This window comes from Tachypleus tridentatus, chromosome 8 (assembly GCF_004210375.1).
Source record: "Tachypleus tridentatus isolate NWPU-2018 chromosome 8, ASM421037v1, whole genome shotgun sequence".
NCBI lineage: Eukaryota > Metazoa > Arthropoda > Merostomata > Xiphosura > Limulidae > Tachypleus > Tachypleus tridentatus.
In genome coordinates, this window is record NC_134832.1 from 14,632,443 (window position 1) to 14,659,362 (window position 26,920).

The window sequence follows — 26,920 nt, forward strand, 5'->3', positions numbered from 1 at the left end:
TTGTGTTGCTGCAATGTCTTTGTTTGGCATTGTAGTGCATCCCATCATAGGGCTCCATGGTGGGTGGGGTCAGTGGGCACCAAAATGTTCTTTTTTTATCATATGTTCTCCAAATAAAAACTAGAGGACTAGAGGGACTTGCTGGTTCTCCAAATTCAGTAAAGAAGCTTTGATCTGGTGATGTATTGGTGGAAAGATCCACATCTCAACACAGTGAACTCCTCTTGCATTCAAAGGCAATTGGGAATATAGCTATTGAGGTTACACCTCATGCTACTTTGAATTCATCACAAGGAGTTATTGTTGAGAGGGATTTGAAGAACATCCTCGAGTCAGAGATTCTTGCTGTTTTTTTCTACTCAAGGAGATTCTGCAGTGAAGCATATCTCCATTCGCAAAATATGGAATTACGATACCGACCAATATGCTCATTCTGACATTTACATCACCGCCGTCCACCTGCCACTGTCAACACAGACTATCTTAATTGTAAGGTACGGCCGTACATTCCAAACCCTTTCAGATGTTTCCAGTGTCAGTGGTTCAGTCGCTCGAAGATGTCATGTCGTGGTTCTCTGACATGTGCTCTTTCCAGTGGCAAGGACCAAGATGCCTATGAGTGTGAAACAGATCCTCATTGCATCAGTTGCAATGGCTCTCAGCCATCCTACTTTTGTTCTTGCCCTAAATGGTTGGAAGAAAAAGAGGTGCAGCATTTGAAAACGATTCAAAACATTACTTACCCTGAGGCTCAAAAGTTGCTGTCCACCACTTCATCTCGGACGTATGCTGTTGTACATCCTTTCACTACTACGGTGGGAGTACAGACATGTTTCTCTGTGCCTTTAAAAGAATCGTTCTCAAACCAAGTGAAAAGTCTTTTGATCTCCATGGTTGAAAAAGTTGTTCAATCAACTTCAACAGCCATCTCTGTCCCTAACATACATTTCAGTAAGTCCCAAGATCCACTTTCTTTGGTTCCGGGTATGGGCATTTCCTAGAGTGCATCTTCTTCTCCCACCTCAAGATGCAAAATGATTATTCACGTCCTCGGTCGATGGAATTCTTTTCCAACAACAAAGACCTACCCAGTCAACCCAATCAAATAAAGGCAATAAAGGAAAATGATGTTGTAAACAGAAATGCTCTCCACCCACCTTGCCTTCACATAAATAATAATGCTGCCTTGATTCAATGGAATTGTCGACATTTACATTCTGATCTGGATGATAACACTGATTGTATGTCTTTCCTTAGAGGAAATATTTCTGAAACCTTCCAGTGCAGTCACCTTTCGGTAGTTTTATTTGTACAGAAATGACAGGCTGTGTGATGGAGGAGTGGAAATGTTGATTAATCAGCATGTGCCCATCCTGTCTTTGCCACTTGACCCACCCTTGGGGGCCATAGCCATCTGTGTTTCCTTAGGTTGTACCATCACTGTTTGTTCCCTCTACCTGTTGCTTGGAGAGACCTATGATCAATCAGCCCTTGATGCTGTTATTGAACAGTTGCTATCTCCGTTTTTAATCCTGGGGGACTTTAATGGACATCATCCCATCTGGGGAAGTGCTGAAATTGATGGAAGGGGTTGCTCCATAGAGTATATGCTCTCTGATCACAACCTTTCTCTTTTCAATAGTGGTTCTTTTACTTATTTTCAAGCACCTAGTCTGCCCTTTACTGCTATTGATCTCTCAGTTTGCTTCCCTTCACTATTCTCCCACTTTAAATGGAGGATTGACAATAATCCACGAGGCAGTGATCATTTTCCTATAATTTTGAGAAGACTGGCCATGGTTGATGCCATCTGACCTGCATGCCCAGTCAGAAGGTGGATCAAGCAAACTGGCCCTCTTTCACTGCTTTCACAGAACTTGATCCTGCCATCATCTGTTAGCCATCAGTAGATGACTGTATTATGCAAGCTGCTGCTATTCATGAAACCTCAACACGTGTTCCAAAATATTCTTATCCGTAGTGGAATCCTGCCTGCCACATGGCACAGACTGCTGAAAAACAGGGCTGGGATACTTTTCATAGGTATCCCACACTCTTGCACCTCATCACTTTCCAGCAGGCTCATGCACATGCTTGGTGAGTAAGACGTCAAAGCTGGAAGGACTTTTGGACTAAGTTCATAACCAGCACATCTTCTACCATCAGTTTCAAAGTCATATGGAACAAGATTTGAAAGGTCAGTGGGCAATATAATTCCATCCCCCTCTCAATCTTGCTCTCTGATGGCTGGGAAAAGCTGATACTCTAGGTGAAAGCTTTTGCCAGGTATCTAGCACTTCTGCTTCTTCCTCTACCCTCTTAGCTATCAAGACTTGGGCAGAGCAATCACTTCTTTCCATTTGAGCTGATTGTTTCTATGACTGTATTCATCCCTTTATACTGGTGGAACTCAAACTGGCCCTCCAACAGTCTGGCAGTACATTGGTTGAAACTGATGATGTACACCATGAAATGGTGTGCCATCTATCTCCTCTTCTCTTGCTATTCTTCTGATTGTTTTAACTGGATCTGGCAGGAGAATGTTTTTCCTGATGCCTGGCACCAGGCTATTGTCCTACCTTTCTTTAAGCCTTGGAAGGATCCCAAGATTCCTTCAAACTACCATCCAATTGCTTTGACAAACTGTCTCTGTAAGACCTTAGTGAGTTTGTTTAATGCTTATGTTATTTGGTTCCTCGAATCAAACAACCTCCTCTCGCCCACCCAGTGTGGGTTCCAACGACAGCGCTCCACCATGGGCCACCTGATTCAACTTGAAACGTCCATCAGAGAAGCATTTTTCAAATGACAACATCTTGTATCAATATTGTTTGACATTGAGAAGGGTTGTGATACAACATGGAGGTAAGGCATTTTGTGAGACTTCCATATATATGGGTCACTTCGCCATTTGCCCATTTTTATTAAAAACTTTTTAATGGACAGGAGATTCTAAGTTCGTGTGGGTTCAACACTTTCTCGTTGTTTTGTACAGGAACTTGGGGTCCCTCAGGGCTGTGTTTTGAGTGTCACACTTTTCAGTATAAAGATTAATGCCATCACTGAACAACTCCCTCTCACTATTGCAAATGGGCTCTTTGTCGACGATTTACACATCTCGTGTCAGTCATTGAACATGAGGTATATTGAGCTGCAGCTACAGACTGCCCTTCACTCTCTCTCTAAAACCATTTGCATCCACTTTTACCATCAATGGTGTATTTACCCTGATCCTGAACTCTGTATTGGTGAAGTTGTGCTGCCTGTGGTCCCTGAGACAAAATTTTTGGGGCTTATTTGTGACCATAAGCTGACCTTTATACTACACATCAAGCAGTTGTGGGTCAAATGTAGAAGAGCACTGAACATTCTCAGTGTTCTCGTGGGGATCAGATTGGTGTTCTGTGCGAAAGATATATCATTTTCTTATTCGATTGAAACTTGAATATGGATCACTGGTCTGTAGCTGTGCCAGAACCTCGTCCTTAAAGATGCTGGACCCCATTCATCATCAAGGACTTTGGCTCTGCACTGGGGCTTTCCACACTTTCCCAGTTCAGAGCCTATACACAGGGTGTGATGAACCTCCTCTGCATCTCTGTCATTTGCAACTGTCTTTACTGTATGCTTTGAAACTTCATTCCTTACCGACGCGTCCCACCTGGGATTGTGCTTTCCTTCTTTGGTGGGCCTTACTTTTTCAGAACAGGCGATCTGCCGTTGCTCCTTTTGAACTTTGTATCTAGGAGCATTTGGATGAATTGGGTCTGTCCTTGGATAACATTGCTGTATTCACTGGTCAGCCCAGTTGATGTAATGTCTTTTCCTTTTATTGTACAATGTTTGTTTTTCTGTTGCTCCTTGTTGTTTTTCATATCAACATAATTTATTCAACAAGTATAAGATTATTTGTGTTGGCAACAACAGAGTGTACTTTCTGCCCACTCTCCCAGCCTCTCTTTGTGTATTATCTATGCATTTCTTAGTCTTTTCCTTTTATTGTACAATGTTTTTTTCTGTTCCTCCTTGTTGTTTTTCATATCAACATATACAACTCCTTAACTGTTTCATCTTTATACCTAAGTAAATGTGATGGCAGTGTCACTTGTACCTTCTTCCTTGTAAATACATAATGCTTATACGACTCTGTCTCCATTATTTTTGTTAATGTGTTGTTAAAAATAGCATGGAATACTCAAATTTGCTGCTATTATCACCTACTCCTACATTGCTTGCAATATCATTGTGACAGGAATCAAAATGAAACAGCTGTGGTAATAAATATCCAGCCTGCCATTGCCAATCAGCATTGTAAAGATATGCATCATCACAGGAGGAAAGCTTGTAACATTTATTCCACTTATAGTTGCCACAGCTTCATTGTTTTACGCTTCCCCATTTTGGCTATTTGAAAATCCATCATCTATCTTGTCATTTTCTGCAGCAATATCAGTGATTTCATCATCTTCTAGAGAATGATCTGCCAACTCATCTATTTTGAATAAACTTTGCTTAAATTCATCACCTGTCAAGCTGCACATATCTTGTCCTAACCATGGTTTTGAGATAAACGAGTCAGCCTTCATGTATAAAATTCTGTTACAAGAACATGTTTTGAACAAAACAAACCAGGTGCAAAGCATGTGAGACCTCTGGTGTGTGTGTGTGTGTGATATACATGAATGGAGATCATGTATAGATATGGGTGAAGATGTAGAGGGTTAAACTAGTCACTAACCCTTTTGCTATGGGTAGGTGAAAGTATGCATGTCACAAACATTTAGTATGTTACTTTCAAAATATAATTAACTACTTTACTATCAATGTACATCAGTAAACATGTTATCAAACCATAGTTAACAAACCAAAATTTAATTCTTAATAAAGAAATCTTTAAAAACATCTTCAGTCTCCTGTAGTAGAAGTTACATTTTTCTTCTTGAGGTCTTCCTTCTTCACTAATTTATTTATCAGCCTTCTCTGAAATACAGAATTTAAGAACTTAAGTTATTCTTTAATATATATATTATTAATGCAAAGTATTTTTATAGCCTTCAGTCTCATTTGTTTTAAATCATAAAATGGAAAATTGGATACACTTGCCACATTCTCTCTGTCACAGAATGCCAGCTGTAATTCTGTCTGACATTTTAAACTATATCACATATTAGCAATAGAAATATGAAGTTTTAGTCTGTTGCATGATGGATAAAATTTACAGTACAGCATATTGTTATAAAAAGTAAGCTTAAATTTCATTGGCAACTATTTTGCATGTATAGTATTTATTTATGCTTATAAAGGTAACTAAATCTTAAAATTAGAAACTTTTAAAGTTAGATTTTGTAAGATAAAGAAAAATAAGAGTAATAAATATCACAAGGTATACTCTTTGAGCAGCTTGTGTATTGCATCAATCAACACAGTAATGAGAGCTACACAATTGCAAAATGACTTACAACTTGTATGACAGGATTATTAGTTAGACATGGTTCAAAGGGCAATAAAACAAATTTAAGTATAAACTGATGTACATTCTTACAAGTTTAAGCTACTTACAATAAACAATTACAGTTTCCTGTTACAATCTGCAGTGCATTTTTGAAAGGAAAAAAATTGTAATTTACATTTATTTTGTATTTTTCTGTGATGATTATAAGGTCAATCAATCCAACAGTCCTTACAGAGTTGGGATAAAGAAAATAAAATGAAGTACAAAACCTTACTGAAAATAAAAAGCATGATATATATATATATATATAAAATATATTTTTTACAAAATTTTGAAAGTTATGCAAATTAAATTTGAAAATTTTCAGAAATAATAAATTATTTTTAATCTTAAATTGAAAAATAAATTTGCATTTGAAGCAGTCTGTTGATTCCTTATATTAATGAACAAATCTTTAAAGAAAATACTTAATTAAAAATTGATTTTTTGTTTACATTAGATTTTCAGTGTGTACAGAAAGCTTGCTGAGTTTTGTGAAGAAAAAAGCATATTAAAAGTTGTTGTTTGGAAAAGTAGTTGGTACTGCATATATTTGTGCCAAGGATGGTGGAGAATTTATTTTGATGCTTCATGAGGGAGAGATCAAATAGATTAATGTACAGGACTTTATCACATTTATCTATATTTACTACTAGAAATAAGTAAAAAAAGGAATGGTTAGATTTAGTTTATGAATTGGTGTTTTTAGGAAATATTGAGACATTTACATAAAAAGTCATTTGTATCTAAGTGGTATTGGAGATATCCATTTGATATATAGGATAGTTGATGATACAGAATGTTTTGGGTTATGATTCATTTATAATCTTATTTTGTTTTCCAGTAGAATTTTTAACATTTCTATTTGTTTTTTTAATTTATTTTTGCTCTTAGAATCATTATTCTTTTCAGCAGGAGCAATAAAAAACATCACTTATGTGAGAATAAAACATTTTACTTTGTAGTGTGACATAGTTTTCATTAATTGTACATTTTGCTATTTCTAGAATTTTTCAAGTATAATAATTGTTAGACAAATTTTCATTGTTAACTGTACTTTTCAGCGATTCACACAGTATTTGGCCTCCAGTAACTGCACCTTTCAACTTAGTAATTTTTTGGATAAAAGTGGACTTCAAGGTACTTCTAGGCCTGTTTTTTTCATTTATGAATTATTAATTGGTGTTTTTTAAGATGTAAAAATTCTGGCTTTATTAATTGTTTCAGATATTTCACATGACTATCATAAATTTATGTATGTTAACTTCTTGTACATGTTTTTAATTAATGTTAGTCAATTCCCTAGAAATAACATGCTTATTTCTAAATGCTGAATATTGTGATTTATTTATCTTGGTTTTATGTTCAGAATTGCTAAATAACATGTATCACTTTTTGTGATGAGTCTGTCATGTAATTGGTTTTATGATACTGAAGTAATTTCTTCTTAGTGTATGTAGAATTTATTGATCATATGTTTGGGTGTGTATGCTTAGAAAATAGTCTCTCAAATAATAAAAAGGAGGATGCTGTTTTTAAAACAACTCTAGTTATATAAAAAAAATATGAATAAGAAATCTAAAAATTATAGAATACAACAATCTGATTTTTTTATTGTAGCAGGTCATGCAGTGAGAATGTCAAATGGTAATTAGTTGGATGGTTTTGGTTGCAAGTTCTTATTTCTCATTAATTACTGACTGGAGCTGTTTTTCTGTTTCTTCAGGTTATGATATGTCAACTTTTATCAGAAGATATGCAAGATACCTCAATGAAAAAGCAGTTTCTTACAGAACTGTAGCTTTTGACTTTTGTAAAGTTAAACGAGGGTAATTATGATATATGTTAAATTGATTGTTTGGAAATTTGAAATTTTGAATGTGCTTTACAGTGTAATTTTTTGTGAGAGTGTGAAAATTTTGCTTATGCCCAAAACACGTCAATTTCTACTGCTCTTCATTATCTGCAGCCAGTTATGGGAAGACAATTACCTTTTAAAAGTTATTATGGTACCTAAAGTAGAAGTCAAACCACCATAATTTCTACAGTATGAAATTCCCAACCTACACCTTTAAAGAAATTAAGTAAAGCTAAATGATCTAAAATAGAGCTACAAATCCCACCTAAATAGTTGTTACTGCTATCTGACAGTTGGCTGCAGGCTGTAAAGAGTAGTAGAAGTTGAGATGTGGGTGTAAACACTGAACACTATATCCTTAATTGATTTTCCATGTTTGCTGTCTAGTTTAACATCAGCATTTTGATTTTGTCTGATAGATGAGATATTCCCAATGCATTTGGGAGCTATTACCTTGGATATTACTTGCTATTACTTTAAGATGATATCTAGAAGTGGCAGTGGGAATTCTTCCAAAATCTCTCTAATGCTTGTTTTATATTAAGTTCATTATTTTTTATAGTGCTGATTTTAACTGCCTATTAACAATTAATGTAATTAATTGTATTGGTGCTATTTATTTCATTATTTTCTAAAGATGATAAAGATAACCTACTGTGAGTTTCAAAACTACTTTTAAGAGTGTAATATAAAATTCAGATATCAGTATATAGCAAAATAATCCTTATTTCAGCTGCTTTAATATTGTACTTTTTACTCTTCTTTTTTTAATTCTTTAAGTTGTATTTTACAGCTGGCTTTGATGTTGAAACAGGAAAATATATTTTTGTCCAGTATTGATTTGCCAACATTTGATTTAAGAAAAGGGGTTTATTTCAGCTATTTCTTTGTATTAACTGACATAAAGAAATTAAGTAGTAACAGTTTTGGTGCTACTGCTGCTTCTCTAAATTTCTTTACCGTATACAAATATTCAAAAGCTCTGAGTTTCTTAACAGTTTGCTTATTTTGCAATGTCACTAAATTTCTATATCTGAAACAGAGGCCTTTACATTATTGATCATATTTTCCTTTTGTGTTCTGCAAAAGTAGACGTTATAAATAGCATGTGAAGTACATGAGTTTACTTGGAAAGAAGTAGCTTTGTATGTACATATTGTAAAACAATTTCTTAACATTTTTTGTTTAACCCTTTCCGCACGGCTGGTGACTGCAGTCGACTTGAAGGTTCAGAGCGGCGGGTGACCTACCTTTATTCCTGTTATTCTTATGTATTGAATTTAACATGTATAGTGTTGGGTACAATCTCTGAATATTTCAGGGACTTTTGTTGAGTTATTGCCGAGATATCATGCTTTTAGTACTGATACCGTAATTAGTTGAAGTATCAAACATGTATATTTAGTACCATGCCAAACATTAAAAGTTGTTATTCAGTGCTGAAAGGGTTAATGTATGACAAGCATGCAGATGTTCTTTGAGATGCATGGTTGTGTGGTATCAGTAACATGAAACCTAATTGATCTCATTACATTGCACGAGATATTTAGCAGTCCTTTCTTTTATAATAACTGTTGCATTTTTATAGCCATTTCATTTACTTATAAAGATGTAAAAAAGGTTATTTTCACTATTGCATTAAATTGTGAAATGAGTTGGTTTTTCAGAACTTGTTTAAAAAAAAATGCATTGACAGCAGTAGGAACTTTGTTGCAAATTTGTAAAACAAAGTATTTATTTTGTGATTATTTTGGCACTTTTGCATCTTTGATATGAATTATAGGATTCCTGTTTTTAACAGGAAAGAAGATGGTATGCTTAGAACAATGAATTCAGAAAGAGTAAGTGGAGTTTTATTTCTTTAAAAAGAATGTTACTTTATGTTTATTCTTTCTACATCTTTTGAAGTTATACACACTTGTGAAGCTGTATTACTGTATATTGTTGATAGTACCCATCATCTCTATTTGTTTTGTGAATTACTGAAGGATTTCTAAATTGTTAAATTATTCAAACATTCTTCTAATATGTGTTTGCTTTTGCTAAAGTTTTCTGAGTGCTGAGAAAATTCTCACCTGTCATTGTAGTTTTGGAGTTAATATTTTCATTTTTCTTCTGAAGCTATTAAGTACAATAAATGTGTGTGCAAGACGCAGTACTTACAAATATTTTTTATTTAAACAGATGTGTAATGGAAAAACAAATTCTGTAAATGTATTTTCATTATTTATTGACTCTGAAGTGATTTCTTTCTTTTTGTCTCAGCTGTTGAAAACACTACCAATACTTCAGAATCACCTTGACTCTCTTTTAGAATTTGATGTAAGTATTATAGGTTCTTTTGTATGAACAGTTATTTTGCATACTTGATTATGAAGTTAGGTAAAAAAAAATTATCACATCTTTCTTCTTTCTGTCCTAGTTGAGATCTAAGTATAAAAAGGACTAAGAAATAAAAATATTTGGGTATGGTTTGGTAATTTGGCCAATAGTATTAATAAGAAGGAAACACTTTCAATTATTCATTGATGATGTTCTGTTAGAACTAGAAATTCCTGAAAGTGTACTATTATTTTTTTTAAAAGTTGCTAAATTTAGCATTTTGTTCTGAGACTGAAAATAAGTTATCCAAATAATTCATAGCAGGACCTAGCAGCTCAAGACAAATATTGATGTGTTTACAGTTGAATTAACCCTTTCACATCGGGTTGCAGGTCAAAGGCCATGTCATCACATTTGTTGACTTGCCTCCAAAATTGTTGTGAACTACTGCTTTATGAATTTGTCAATAAGTTTGGAATCAAATTGTAGATTATAATTTAGCTTTTAATATTATATACGAGTTAATTTCTTATTTTAAAAGTAACTGTTGAATGCAGGACTGTTTAAAATTGGATGTTTGTGATGTCAGTATACTAAGTCTATAGTTTTGTACAAATTAGGAACTCAAATTACTAATACTATAAAGCTATAATGTAAAATTAGAACCTCGTATCTTTATTTTTGTTGAAGTATGGCTTATGTACTGAATCCAACATGGTGGCCTTTATCAGCTCTTTCCATTTTTTTAAACAATCCCTTTATATATATACTTTAAAAGAATGGCATGTGAATAACCATTCAACAGCTTAGAATGTCCCCATGGTTTTCTCTGCCATTATAATATTGGAAAACAATATAACTCTTTCAATTGAAGATTTCAATGAAGTTGGGCATGTCTTTAGTTTACTTGAAGTTTTTATTTTTTTCTTTTAAACATAAATAGATCTAGGTTTATAAGGTTAACTATTTATAGTGGACTATTCTATGGCATCAGTGTGGGTATTTATGATTCTTTGGTTATTCAACTATATTTGTGAATTCAAAAACAATTGTGTGATATTCTTCGCATGCAAAATTCTAAAAGGCTTTGCAGTCAAGCACAAAGATTGAAGTGAGAAGAGTTAATTGTTAGGTGATCAGTGATGTTGAGAAAACCCACTTGTAGAGAAATATATATGCAAAAACGGCTCATTTGGGTTGAGAAAATATTTTACATAGAAGAAGGTCGAAACATTGTTTGCTCTTCTATGTAAAATATTTTCTCAACCCAAACGAGCTGTTTTTGCATATATAGTCAATTGTTTGCTTTAAGTTTTGATTTATTGTTCTGTATTTTGAAAAAAATAAGTTTAATAATTTATTTCTAAATAGTGATAATCCATATATGTTGTATAATAGTTGAAATGTGACTTTGTCACAAAATACTATTCCACTAAAACAGGGGTTCCCAACCGGTGGGTCGCGAAGCCTTGGCAGGGGAGTCACGTAGCCTTGTTAGAAGTAGCTTGGGATAACATTAATTTTATTTCATCAATTACATTTTCATGTCACGAGTGCCAAAAGGTTGGGAACCCCTGCATTAAAACGTAGAGAAGACTAATGGTCAATTTTATATTACTGGGTACATGACCTGATTGCACGTGCATTGCGTCATTTCAAGTTATCTAATATCAGCTAGGCATGACTGGAAGGTCAGTGTAATAATATATATATATATAGCATTATGAGACTTAAGCTATTAAGACTAAATAATTGTGTTTTTGTGTTATAATGCACATTCATTATAGCATGAAAAAAGCATAATTTATATTTAATTCATAATTCTTTTATGATTATAAGGTTAATGAAGTGACAAAAACCCCATCTAGTTAGATTGTAGGAAATACCATAAAATATAAAGTCTTACTGAAAACAAATGTTGGAAATCTATTTAAGAAGTTTGAGATTACACAAATAATATTTGAGATTTGGGAGATGAAAAATAGCTTCTTAATCATTCACTTTGCACTCAGACTAGCAACAAAACTATTTTCACACAAAAATCTGTAGAAAAATATTTCATTAAAAAAATCAAATTTTTATTATGCACAACAAGTGTAATCTTTACCAAAAGTCTACTGAATTTTGTGAAGATATACATGCTGTAAGAAAAGATAGAGTGCATATACTTCAAGTGCAGAGTTGTAGATGAACTTGTGTATACATGTAAAAACTTGTATATTTTTCTCTACAAGTGGGTTTTTTCGTTGTCACTGAACTTGTGTATATTATACCAAGCCCATTGTGAAAGGATTGAACATTCTGAAATGCATTATAAAACCTGTTAGCTTGTACAATAGCCCCCAAAGGTATCAGTGGTAACTGAGGATCATTCTTATAATTAAGTAATTTACCAGTTAGTAAAATGATAAAACCCCTATAATACAAACACTTACAATGGGTAACCCTTTCTCCTACAGTGGTAAATTAGGATTAGTAGTGTAACAGAATGAGTAAAGTATTTGTCCTTTGGTTATGGTTTTCAAGTATTGTATATATGTAATATTTTTATGTATCTTTTAAATAGCTAATTGAAGTTATTTTGTTTGGATACTGTTTGATTTTGACATTTGAAAGCTGTTATACCTGACTGGATTCATAAAGTATGTACAAGTAAACATTTACAGATTGCATAAATGTTGTATATTTAAATATCAAATGAAGAAGTTCACCTTATTAACAGAATATAATGGGAAAATAAACGTTTGATCTTTTTTTATTTTTTAAATGTCAATGTAATTGTAAGGGTTTGGATATATTGTGTTAAATTGCTGTCAGTGGTTTTTATATTTTATATATGTATTTCCTTTCCAGTGTAACTCTAGCGATCTGACCAATGGAGTGGTGAACTCTTGTTTCATGCTTCTATTTCGAGACCTAATAAGACTTTTTGCCTGCTACAATGATGGAATTATTAACCTCTTAGGTGTGTATGTCTATAGAGAAAAGGATCACTAAATATGTTATATGTAAATGCTCTGACAAATAATGTACATACTGCTTAACAAATTTCATTTAATGTAAATTTGAAGATTTGTAATAAAATTCAAACCTTAAAAGGGTCAGTTTGTATTTAAATAATCTGTATCAGCAAGTTATCTGCAAATGGTCAAGTTACTATAATTCATTAAAATAGCATCATTACTATAAACTTTAATTATACTAAGTTTAATATTGAACTCCAAGAATTATTTAAATATCATAAGTTGTTACAAAGTAATTTTTATCTTAGGTATCCACATTAAATAACTTTTTAACAGTCACGTAAGCCTTAATGTCTTCTTGTTTGTGAAAATGTGTTATACTAAAAGCAGTATTTTATATCACGGAAGACATGTAAAATACTTTACAGAAAAGTTTTTTGACATGAACAAAAAACATTGCCGAGAAGCATTGGATGTATACAAAAAGTTCCTTATTCGAATGGATCGGGTAGCAGAATTTCTCAAGGTGGCAGAAGTAAGTTTCATTTGTTATATATAATAAATATTAGTTGGCTATTTAGTTAGCAAATGTTATTTTCATTTTGTTTTCTCAATAATTATTTTAATAAAATCTTCTAATAGGATATGTAGGCAAAAATCATATTAAAAAGCAGATTGTTGTTAAACAACACTCAAGTCCTATTTCAATGGCTAAAAGTTCTAAAATATTGATAACAGCAAAAAAGTTGATTTTCTGATTGTTAGAAATATTTAAAATTCATCCATATGTTCTTCATATTATTATTATTGTTTTTATAAGACAACAGAAATAATGAATATTAATTTTTTATTCAAATCTAGGGAAAACATACTAAGACAACATCTGTTCAGGTTATAGGACTAATTTTATGTTGATTCTTGAGAGATATTTTTCTCATTCCTTATGGCTAAAGTTCTTTTTGAAGCCATTCAATCACCAAAGCCTATGGTTAGGTGCATTTCCACCAAATCTATGCAAAGCTACTAAACAAACTCCTGCAAAAGTTGTAGAGCTATTTTTTAATTGCTTCTTGAAAGTCGATGCCCACCCTTCAAAATATTCTAAGTTCTTTATTGCCAATATAAGCTTTTTGAAACCATTCAAACATCACAGAAATGTAAATGCTATTTAAGCACCATTATGCTACTCAAAAATGCTCCATTTTATACCAGTTTGAAATGCTTCTTTTTATTAGAGTGAACAATGTGTATAATTATGTGTCTCTAGCCTTATTATTATTGATTATAGTTTGACAATCCATGACAGCAAAAAAAAAAAAATGGCTAGGAATATTTTACCAAAACTTGGACTGTAGTAATGAATATAGTATTGAATGTGTCATGGTTCATTTTAAAATCAATTAAAGTGCCTTCATTATTTTTACCCTGTATTTCTCTGAGTTCTTCACTTTTCAGTATTGAAAAAATCAAGTGTTTTGCTAATAGTTGTATATTGGAAAAATAATTTGTGCAACAAATAGTGCATCAATTGAAAACTGCCATGTGTGAGGATTCATCACCTCTCAATTTCTATGTTCTTTATTGTTTTTAGTAAATAGTTGTACTTAGTGTAGTTTTTATGACTAGTTTTCTAAACTTGAGATGCTCACTTAGTTTTTATTATATGTTAATCACGCATCAGTGTTAACCTTTTGCACTTTATAAGTAGCTTTTTTAATATGTTAATTACAATGCTTTCTTGCTGACTATGTGCAAATTCCATGTTATTAATATGAAATTTGTTTTATGTCATTACAGAATGTTGGAGTAGACAAAGGTGATATTCCAGATCTCACTAAGGTAAAGTAGTTTTAGGTAGTTTGAAATTTATCAGACTGTAGTGTTTGCAGCTTTAAATACTTTCTGTAAACACTACCTATCTAAAGAATGTGTATATTGTGTGTGTTTTTAAGTCCTGCTTGCCGAAAGTAAAGTTGATAAATTTGAAATAAAGATTGTTTATCGGGGATACAAGGTGAAAGAAATTTTATTTCAATTCAAGGTATGAGTCTGAAATTGTGCTTGGAAAATTACTTCTGTTGCTAATGTTTTGAAATATTTCACATATAAGCTTCTGTACTATTAAAAATAGTGAATATAAAATCTAAAAGATGGAAAGTATGATAAGACTAAGGGAAAATACTGTAATCTGATGTCAAACGATCAGGTTTCCCATTAGTCCTTAAAAATTTGGGAATTATGGAAATTGAATAAAACTTTCAAGGCCTGGAAATTGGGAAGTAGCAATTCTCAATCAAGAACAAAATGTTTGTGTTTGATGAAATAAAGTAGTTGATTTTTAAGTAAAGTACTGATCATATGTTTTTATCCAGTCTCTTTAATATTGCATGCAGCTACAAGTTTATTGTGTTATGAAATCTTGGCAATGAGTCAGATGTCCACATCATTAGCTTCTTGATCCAACTAAATTGTAACCAACACAGATGTTAAGTATTGTATATTGAATGTACTATTTTAATTTTCAACTACTTAAATGTATATGAAAGTTTCCTGAAATCGCATAAGTTTACACAGCAGACAACTAAGCTTTTGACAAGCGTTTGTTTGTTCCTTAAGTACAAAAATTATACACTTTGATTTCTGTGCTATTCTTTCCCTGATTATCAAACCCAATATGTAGTTATAAATGCTCTTCTTCTTACTCTTGAACCACAGAAGGATAGAAGAAAAAGGAATGTGAAAGAATAAATTAAACAAAAACAAAAAAGAGTTGGAATAATTTGATTCTGACAATGTATCAAATATGGGTGTTTTTGTGAAAGTATAACATTTTACAAACGTGTTGGGAATACCTTTGATAAAAGGGGAATTTTAATGACTGGATATTACTTATCAATTTGGACTGACAAGGTGATTGTGGGTATAAAAATTTATATTTCTCATTTCTTTTTCTTTTCATTTAACTTTTGTTTCTTAAATTACACTGGCATTATTCTAGATTTCAGAACTAAGATTGTTTTGCCATCAATTCATTAGAAATCTTGCTTTGCACTTTCTTGGTAATTCAAAGAGAAAAAGAACATTTATAGCTTTCTACAGCATGATGAAACTTTGTAGAATGGATGGCAACTGCAAAGTTTCATCATGAATATCTGTCTAAACAATCTATCAAAGAATTTCTACAACATATTATTCTGAATACATTTTGTGGGGTAATAAATAACAACCTTAACAATATGTAGTGTAATGAATCTATGGTAATATAAACATTGGGTATGGCTACTTGGAGCTGCAGCTGGACACCCAACCTTTCCAAAGTTTATGAAAGTCCTCCATCTATTATGTGGAATAATTAATGTCTAACAGAAAAAAAATTGCAGATCAGCATTAGATGTAAAATATTAAGTGTGCATGTCCCTAAAATACAAATGGTTAACATACATAATGAATCATTACATAGAATTGAGTATTGTGGGGAAAAAAAAATGTAATACAAGAGAAAACAATTTGTTAGCAGCTGGAATGTTTATGCAAGAGCTTATTCAAATTAAATGAACACGTAATTAACGCAAATCAGTATAGTTAATTAAATTTGATGTTGGAAGTTCTACTTCTATCATGTACACCTGTATACAACACCTTTATGTGAACATAAATCTATGAACTCTGATAAAAGTAAGATGGCTTGTTGCATTTGGGAATAGCATCTTCCTCAAAGACTGCTGTCTTATGATGGTAAATAATTCTATTATAATGACTGTTATTTCTGTGTCAGTTTGTGAGAGCCTTTTTTTATATTACTGATTCAAGTAACTTGGCAATGTCAACATATACTCATTAGCTAATATTAACATTGAATGAACTATAAAATGTTAATATTATAGTTAAGTACACCAACATATACTCATTAGCTAATATTAACATTGAATGAACTATAAAATGCTAATCAGAACTATTGTTCAGAAAATGTTTACTGTCACAAACATGACATACAAATTATTTTGACAAATAGTACAATTACTACTTGTGTATTCAGTGGTTTAGGGCATGATATTTTTCCATGAAATGTTTTAGTGTGCCAAAAACATGTACAATTACTGTAGGTTCATGCTGGGAACAAGTCACAAAAATTACATAATTTAACTCAAAACCAATGAGTGAACATAGCACAGTGTTTTAGTATGATAACACAGATATGAATAAAATTTAGTTTTGAAATATTATTTAAATATAATTATATCCTTTTCTTTTAATGAGGTTGTAAGAAACATTCAAAATTTTAACCTTGTCATATACAAGCAGAGTAGGCCTTACTAATTATCTACAAAGCTGTTCTCATTCAAATTAATATGTATTTTAAACTGTATTTCCTTTAATATTTACACTGTAAAACAATGTATGCTAATAATTATTAACTTCTGAAAAACAGATTGTTAGATGTTAATTTTTGTAACTTGTAATTTTGAAATATGATATCGTAGTAGCTGTATTATTTATGAGTAATAATTACATTTTTGTAAATGTAGTTATTCAGGGATGGCAGTGGCAAAAATAATGTAAACAAGAATATAGTGGTAAATCATCCATACATTAATCTATAGCTCATGCATTGTTGAATTGCAACATACCTTTTAAACACATGTCCACAGTCAACATTGTAAAAATACAAATCTTGGAACATCAGTTGAGTTAAAATTGCATAATTTAATATCTTGTATGTAAAGAAACATATCAGTTTGTGAGGTTTTTTACACAAGCTACACTAAAGATACCAATTATAGGTCTCATTAATCAGATCTTTATAAAAGTTAAGCCTTTTATATCACTTGCTTTTTAAAGTTAATTTAAATGTAATACACATAATGAGTGGTAGTGAGACAAGAATTGTATGTGAACAGTAATGTTGATATTGAAGAAAAATGCACACATTTGGAGACTTGTAAAAGTGGAAAAAATTGCAGCAGTGAACCAGTGCAAAACTTATTTTAATAGGATGTAACTTGTAAATCCAAAGTACAAATAATGGATCTCAGATAATTTTTCAAATATCATAGCAGATGTGTAATTTTTTTTATCAGTATTTTGACATTACAATCATGGATGCTGTACTATTTAGCCACATATGATGAAAAATGTATACATTTCCAATTCAATAATCCAAGAGGATGAAATGATAACCATACTAAACATTGGGTGAAAGCAGTTAAGTCTACAATTAATTTGGGTAATTTTTTTTAATATAAAGTAAACCAGTATTTTGCCAGATCTGTTATGTGAAAGCTACTGCCTAAGAACTTTTAGATATTGAAAATTATATATTTAAAAACGGCTGGTATAGGTAGAGAAAGCACTAGTAGAGGAGCGAACAACATTTTGACCTTCTTTGGTCGTTGTCAGGTTCACAAAGAAAGACAGGATTACTGACCGGTAGCTGACAACATGTTTGAAGGCAATTGTGTAATTGAGTGTAGGAATGTAGAAGGCATGCTTGGATGTTGGATTATATTTTATAATATAGGTATAAAGGTGTTCCTTTGTATTGGTTTATTTTGAGCTTGAGTTGTATAAGTAAGGCTTCTTTAATTTTGCATTTGTTTATGTTTGTTTCTTCTGGAATTCTTTAACATGAAAGTGTATGAACCTTGTAAACTAGTTGTTGTTACAATATATAAAACTTCTAAAGTAGGAACTTTCTGAATCGTAGTTGTAAATTGAAAACATCTTGTACAACAAATTTAACTTACATGATCATATTATAGTTTTGAAACAAACTTTAAATTTGGCATGAATGCCTTTGTTTTAAAAAAAGAAAATATCAGTTTTACAGGTGTGCTTAATTTACATGATTTACAAGACATTGATTCTATAATTAGGGATTTATAGTTGTTTTATTGCTGTTCTGGGATGTTTACTTGTAATCCATTTTTTGTGGGAAGGTAATTGGTGATAATTAAAGAAAAGAAAAGAGCAGTAAAAAAAGTGCTGTTAAAATGTCTCTGAAGGTAATTAGTATGTTTATTCATTGAACTAGGCTTTTTTTATTTATGTATGTGTGAGACTTGCTTTAACAGGATTGTTGAATAAAATTAAAAAGCTACCATTGTTGTAGAACTAAATATTTTATGCTCCCCTTCCTTTAAGATGTTAAAAATAAGATAGATGTTTTATTATTTAGAAACTACAAACACAGTTCATGAATGGTTTTAATTTTCAGGAATTGCTGTAGTCTGGTATATGGTAGTGATATTTCAGTTCCAAAAAATAATTTGTTTTAGATCTTATTGCATTTTGTTTGTAAGTAGTAGCTTTGGGTTTAGTTTTGGTGTTTACATATTTTTAGTTGTAGTTTCTGTTCCATTTTTCTTATGAGTAATAGTTTTAGCTTTGGCATTATACACTGTTTTAATTTCATTTTGCATATTTGATAATTTCCCTTATTGTTCTTTTCGATACCATAATAAAATTTAAAAAGGTTTTGAGAGAAAATTTATTGAAAGTTAAAACCTTTCTAAGTGAATATTTTTATACCAACTACTGTTATTGTTTTGAGATTTAAAATTTTCATTCGTGATTGTTTTAAATTTTTTTAAGTAATATATTTTTGGTTTTATTACTAAAACTATTACTGGCACATGGTAAAGTCTTGCATATATATTAGTTGATTATCTTGTTGACTTGAAATTGTTGTTTTAGTTAATGTAGTTATTATTTCAATCTTTTAGGCTCCTGGTAGTTTGCTTGAAGCTTTAGAACAACATTTAGCAGCACTAGAAGGGAAGAAAGGTGCTCCTTCAGTTTCTGCAACAACTGCAAGGTAGAAATCATCACTTCTGTACAGTATGAAAACTGAACGTACTATTTAAAGTGACACTTAGACTAGTTTTTGTTATATTGGTTAGATAATTGTTTGCTTTATAATTGGATTATTTCTTGTATGCTTGTACTTTGTAATATATAGTTTTGAATGTAATTTATACCTGCACTGTATAACAACAAAATCTGATTTGCCTTAACCTTATGATATGGGGCATGCCATTGGGTCTTATCATTTTAGGCTGAATGTTTCATTTGATATTGGCAAGTCTGAACAATAAAAATAATAAATTGAGTGATGACATGTCTGATATTTTAACCCCATGTGTACTGTCTTAGGAACTGGTTTAATTAAACTAACATTGTACAACATTTATATAACAATTTTGTTACGGTTGATGCAAGAGCAGTGAAGTTTTAAAACTAAGCATGTGAAACTAATTAGTACATTTACTCTTATATTGGTTATTGTTGTTTTTGGTATTTTTTACTTGTATGTAAAATCTGTTTTAGAAGAAATGTTTGGTAAAAATTAAAAACAGATATTATTGTATAAATAAATATCTTGTGCCTCTTTCCTTCTGAAGATATTAAGTGAAATAAAGCTAAAAGCACCCAGTCAAAGTGTAGCTTTATTTACAGTAAACAAAATATAAAATTGCCTAATGTACAAGCAACTTGCTTCTATACTTTGCAATGAAGTTTTTTTTACTTAATTTTGTTTCATTCGTAATTTTAAAATGGTAAATAACAAATGCAAAAAAGCAAAAGAACTGGTGGTTGCATTTGTGTCTTGTATTATTTTTCATTTGAGGTCTCTATAAAAGTTACCCTTAATCTTTAGTGTTGTTGTTGTTGTTACTTAATATTTTATGCAAGACATTTGTTTGCATAACCATTTTGTTGTGGGTAGTGCCGAAGCAATAGTTTTAAAATTCTGCCTTTTATGTCCACAAAAAGATATTAAAGAAGTTAAACATAATTTCAGAAGCAAAACAATATTAAGCATGGATCTGATGAATATGATTAGTACACATTTTCATACTGTTTACTGTGAAACCATTATTACTTAGGTGTTTATAATAAGTATTTCCCTGAAAGAGTAATGTATCACTGTTTTATAATTTTTTCAATTCTAAATATTGTTTTATAATGATTAGCATACCTTTATCAATCACAGAACACAAATATTTGAAAGTGTGTAAAGCATGTCATAAACTGTAATGAGTAGAGTAACTTTTACAAATATGCAAGTTGAGGACCCTGAAAATAAACTGATAAGTATAAATGTTTATAGATTTTGAAGATATTCTATTGACAATTACAGGTGTCAGTTTTTAAGATAATTTTGAATTTTTCTGTAATCTGTCAGTTGAACAAGTTGCTGGAGTGCTGTAACCCACCTCTTGTAAGGCAGCAAAAATAATAGATGGTGTGCATGGTCAAAAGACATTAATTCGTGGAGTGATGGAAAAATAAATATGTATTAAAACTTAAAATTTCATGTTGTACTCCATGTATATTTTTGTTGTGGCTACTGTGGTCAAAATGTTATTAACAATGAGGAATCAAACTGATGAAATAATGCAATCTAATCTTTATATATAGAAGTGCAAGAAGGGCATATTTAATTAACTACAGTGATTGCTGTACTGATTTTTAATTTAGCTCTAAGTAACTAGACCTTTTCTGATTAAAATTAATTGTAATTATTGATTAGCATAAATTTCTTAGCACTCCTCTGAGGATTTTCTTACATGCATTAAATCAAAATAACTGAATTTGTTAATGTTTTGTCAGTATTCTTACTACATCAAGCAATTACCAATTGTGAAATGATAGAGAACACCATAAAAAAACATGATAAATGAGGATAAGATAACAATACTAATATTTCACACTAATAAATATGACATTATTGTAGATTAATTTATACCAAAAATGAGTGTCATTTCACACATATCAACGTTAATTTTTAGTACTGACTGACCTTAAATTCATACTGTTGTATTATTCTTATTCAGTTTTCCTAATATATCATGTAATGTTTTCTTATTCATAAATTTGCATTTCTTAACTGCATGTTGTTGCTAATACTTTTTGTTTCAGAGGTATAGGTGTGAAATGTCTGATTTCACTTGTTTTTATTTGTTAGTGTAGTTTGTTACTTTTATTGTCCAGTTTTTACAATGCAATTATGATTAATGTATTTGTATAATGAATTTTAATAAATAGAACATGATACAAATTGAAAGGAACAATTAGATTAAATATTGTAAGGTGTTTACAGATGCTGTGGTGTTAGATTTTATCATCAATGTTATTTATACTCATTTTATCCATAAATTATGTTCAAAAGCTGCACCAACAGTAACTGTCAAACTTTCACGTGTATGGGGTTTGGTAGACTTTCAACAGCAGAAATACAGTAATGAATAGTGTAAATTACATTCCCAAATGGAATCTACATCTGAGAAATGAATTTTACACCTTAATATGTAACATAACAAAAGAATCTAAAAAAAAATAGTTGTGCATTGTTTGTTTATTATTTTGTTTTATGTCATTAGTGTTGTTTTATTTTTGGTGCTTGAATCTAAAGAGGCACTAATAACTTGAAGAATGCTGTGTCTGCTCTGTCCTCAACAAGTAATGCATTTGGAACAGTAGGTGGAACAGGGACTCAGGAAATGAATGGTTTAAAGCCAGAGGCTATTAAAAAAGCTCTAGAAGAGGAAGCTGCTTTCATGAACCAGCTGAAGGTACTACATTTTCTTAAAGTAAACAAGTTTGATGCATGAGCTTGGTAGGAATGTCAAGTAGTGAGTTTACATGAATTATATGTTTGTTTCAAGCTAGAATATCATAAAAAATTCAGTGATTGGTATCATATGTCAGAGTCAGGTTTTTTATACCTTGGAAATTTATGGCTTATATATTAAAATCATTGTATAATGTCAAGAAAAGGTAAATATACTTAGTATTTACTATTCATAAAATATTTTCTTTGTTTTAATGTTTTGTTTAAATTTCTGTTTTTCTTTTAACTGTTTGCATATTACATTCAACTTTTACTAATCCAGCATGTTTATTGCATGCTTTAAAAATTTGGAAGAAATTAGCCTTGAAAAGATCCACATTATTATTTTCTTCAATATTTACATATATATTAATTTTTATTATACTGGCCTTCCAGTCATACCTAACTAACACTACAAATCTGGTAGTATAAAACTGACCTTTAGTCTTCCCTGTCTTGTCTTATGTTTTAGTGGACTAGTATTTTGTAATATACATTCACATTTCAATTATTATACTTGTATATATAGATTATTAACATTTGGAAATAAATTATTAAACTTATTTTTCTTAAAATATAAAATAATAAATCAAGAAGTAAAGCAAACATTTATCTCTTGTCCCTACGACCTTTGTACTCTGTTGCTGGACATAGGTTGCTAAGTCTTTTAGAAATTTGCACATGGAGGATATCAAATATTTTTTAGATTTTTTTTGTATATATACTCTCAACTACTGATACCATAGAATTCCACTATAATTTATTAAGCTTAGTGAGTAAGGTGTATTTAAGTTTTAATAAAATATGACTCTTCAAGCAGACTAAAAACACAACCTACCTCATTGAAAATTTGATTTAAAGAATGTGTTAGTCTTTTCAAAGAATAAGTTGGATGATAAAACCATTAGGGTATATTCTGAAGTAGTGTATATATAAGGGATTCTTTCTGAAAATACAGTTGAACAGGTCCTCCTCGTTTGATTCAGTACATATGTCATATCTCAGCAAAATAAAAAGATATGAAGTTCTTATTTTATATTTTAGCTTGTCAGTATTAGTAATTTGGGTTCCTAATTTGTGTGAAATTAGGCTTAGTATTGCCATCACAAACATCTAATTTCAAACAGTACTGCATTCAATGTACCACATTAGTCACTAAAATCTTTATTTAGGTGTGTACTTTTAAATTAAGAAATTAAGTCATGTATAATATTAAAATTTGAATTACACTCTACAATTTGATTCCCTACTTATTGACATAAATTCATAAAGAAGTAGTGCAAAAAATCTTTTAAGTCAACAGACATGATGATGTGGCCTGTGAGTTGTAGCAAAAGGGTTAAAGATGTACCTAGAGTGGAAGGGTTAATGACCCCAAAAATAGGATTAACTTCAATCAAAGTTTAGGAGGGAAAGAAATTCTGGCTCTCACTAGGTATTAAGTTTTATGCTTAAGACTTCTCTGTTGTGATAATTCTCCATAGAACTAAAACAATAAATAAAATTACCTGGATTGCATTAGCTTTGTCTTTTAGAATAAATACTGCACAGTTGTCTTTAAAAGTATGCTTTCATTCTAGAAAGGGGAAAAAGGTATTTCAAATATAATCTTACCTCTTTTCATAGAAGGCTATGTCAGTTTTCTGCTCTTGCATTACTTTGAAAATTTTGCAATCAGTGCACCAGTCTATATACACCTCACTAATTTCACAGAATTTCTGAACATGTACACCTCTTATGACCATCTCCACCAATACTATTGCACCACATATAATGGTGCAGCTAGAATCCTCTGCTATTCTTGGTTAATTTTCACTTTCTCAATTTTTTAGACATGCATGTGTTTTTACATGTGGCTTTTGTTTATGAATGTGCTTCTATACCATTTCAGTTTTTAGTTTACTGTGTTTCATTTAGTTCTTGTTAATGAACTATAAGAGATCATAGTGTAAATTTGTGATCAGTGTATCAAATACAAAAGTTCTCATTGCAGTTTAAAATTCTACTGATATGACTTTCCAGGAATTAGGTTTGATGTTTATCTGTAGAGGGAGATAGGCCTTAATCTGCAGGAGCTAGTTTCATCTTTGACCATGGATTTGTTCTTGTTTTCAGTGTAACTATTTCTAAAAAAAAGAGTACAATCAGTGAGAAAACAGTTTGGAATTTCTTTTTTCTGGCATCTTCTTGTTTAGGTCTGTCTCACTTTACACCTCTTGAGGAGTTTCTGACTTCCACCTGTTGCTGTGCTGCCACATCATTCACTTTGATGGAAAATTGTTCTCTTTTCCTATTGCTTATACTTCTCTCTGGGAATCTGTTGTTTTTCAACATGTACACTTCACACCAGGTTAATATACCCATGGTAAACACATCTGAGCTGCCTTTCATGTGACTTTATATTTATTTACACAGGACAGAATTAAATATTTCTTACAATCAGTGCTCAGTATTTGGTTAGGTAGATATTTGTCTTATCTGAGTTACTTCAGATATATTTTAAGGTAGATGTTTCTTATTTGTTTTTAATTTAATTGTCTTGTGTATTTATTAATATTATATAGTTTGTAATTCGATAGATTTCATGGGTTTGTTAGTTTGCTATTATAATTACCTATACATGTTTTGATAGTTTGAAAGTTGTATATCATTATTAGTAATATCTAATTCATTGTTCTGTCTGAATAACACTGTGTAATACAGATTTTGTTCCTAGATAGTATGTGTTATTTCATAATTTCTTATGTTGTAAAAGTACAGAAAATGGCCATTATTCCCTTCAAATTTTGCTTTTGTGACCTGGATAATGAAATTTAGAAATTAACCTATTTTCTATGTAAAAACAGGCAAACTTGCACTTTTTCATTTACATGAGGTCTGAATAAAACAACATACAAATCAAGGTATACATGCATTTATACTAAAGTTATACAGAAATGTTTAGAAGTGAGTAGTTTTTTGAGACTTGCGACTGTAACGTAAATAACTTTCACTTATCAGCTCTTAAATATATAGTCTCCCATCATGTTTTTATTATACACTTCCAGGTCACAAAAGCAAAATTTGAAGAGAAAAATAGGTCTTTTCCATTTACTTTAAGCATAAGCAATTAGGAAATAACACTTTCTGCCCAGGAACAAGAAAAAGTAAAAATGTTGTTGCATAGTGTAATATTTTCTCTTTATTGTTAACTATTTGTCAGTGTGGGTCTTATTTGTGTCTTTTGTTATCTAGGTTAAATTAGATTAATCTTATGTTGGATATTGATTGTTAATGTGTTTTAGGTAATTTGTTAGTTTGCATGTTTACTGTAATTATATAATTTGTGGACTTGTTAAATTTAGCTGGTTTGTCCTTTTGGTATTTATAAGCACTTTTGTAACTAGATGCTCTTTCGGTAGTTTGTATGTTACCTATAATTTACTACTAGTAATAAGCAATTCATCATTCTATCTGATTAATTTTTTTGTTGTCGTTGTTAACTATGTGCCTTATCCTAATTTTTGTCAGTACAGGACCTCTGTCCTTTGTTTCCAGGTTAATTTAAATGAATTGTAAGTTACATATTAATTATTAATATGTTTTCTAGATAATCTTAGTCACTTTGCATGCTTGTTAGTATTATTACATACTTTGTAGACTAGTTAAGTGTAAATTGTTTTTTCATTTGATATTTGAGTATTTTGTTAACTGTTTCATCATTGCCTGGTCCCAGGGACAAATCTCATAATCATTTCATGTTTGATATAGTTTACAAGCTATAACTTAAATTAATAAGCATATCTTCATGAAATTTTCCAGATTATAAGTACATACTACATTTGCAAAATATCAATTTTTTTTTTTTATAAAGTTTAAGATTTTATAAGTAATGTTTTTCTCATGCCTTTTTCTTTTCATATGTTGACTATCCAACATTTAAAGTAATTTTAAGATTAAAATTACTTTTATGCATCAGAAAAATTTCAAATTTTGATTGCAAAATCTTTAACATCCAGATAATTATCTGACATTTAAAAAAAAAATGTTTATCTTTTATTTTCACTGACAAATATCTGTATGGGTTTGATTGATTTCACTGATTATATAACCACCAAATAAAAAAGTGAATAGAATTACTACTTATTATAATATAAACACAAATGTTTAGTTTAAATAGCATACATCTCATATTAGTGTACATTTATATATATTTATTATTTTTACTATATTCAGCTTTCAGCCATACTTAGTTAACATTATATAAGTTGCAATGATGTGTTCATGCTATAACATCTAAAAATATAAGACTGGTCTTTAGGCTTTACAAAGTGACTTGTTTTGGCTATGTTTTAGTGAACTATTTTCTAAAATATAGTCACGTTTTAGTTATAAGTTATAATACATTATTACTATTTACAAATACGTTATTAAACTTATTTTTTCTTAAAAATACAGCAGTAAATAAATAAGTATAGCAAACAATTATATTTTTCAGTTAGTCATTTTGCTCATTTGCTGCTTGTCATAGATAGCTAAACCTTACAAAATTTGTACAGGGAGGATGGGAAATAAAATTATTTTAGGTTTTATATATATATTTAAAATAACCAAAAAATCTTAAGTATCTATATTGTAATTTGTCATAAAAATATATGAAATTTCAAGCAGACTAAAGACTCAACTTACCACTC

The 26,920-nt window shown here is 30.8% G+C and overlaps 1 protein-coding gene across 14 annotated transcripts in view; it reads left to right on the plus strand.

Annotated features, from left to right (window-relative positions):
• LOC143258565 (phosphatidylinositol-binding clathrin assembly protein-like) overlaps positions 1-26,920 on the plus strand; it is a 119,046-nt gene that overhangs the window by 28,121 nt on the left and 64,005 nt on the right. For 11 of the 14 annotated variants that reach the window (XM_076517717.1, XM_076517725.1, XM_076517712.1 and 8 more), the window contains 9 exons: positions 6,556-6,631; positions 7,218-7,320; positions 9,151-9,190; positions 9,615-9,671; positions 12,525-12,636; positions 13,063-13,169; positions 14,432-14,473; positions 19,357-19,448; positions 22,050-22,209. In XM_076517717.1, the coding sequence (XP_076373832.1) occupies positions 6,556-6,631; positions 7,218-7,320; positions 9,151-9,190; positions 9,615-9,671; positions 12,525-12,636; positions 13,063-13,169; positions 14,432-14,473; positions 19,357-19,448; positions 22,050-22,209 (789 nt within the window). Of the gene's footprint in view, positions 1-6,555; positions 6,632-7,111; positions 7,321-9,150; positions 9,191-9,614; positions 9,672-12,524; positions 12,637-13,062; positions 13,170-14,431; positions 14,474-19,356; positions 19,449-22,049; positions 22,210-26,920 lie in introns of all 14 variants that reach the window. The other 3 variants (XM_076517721.1, XM_076517718.1, XM_076517720.1) reach the window with 1 other exon arrangement.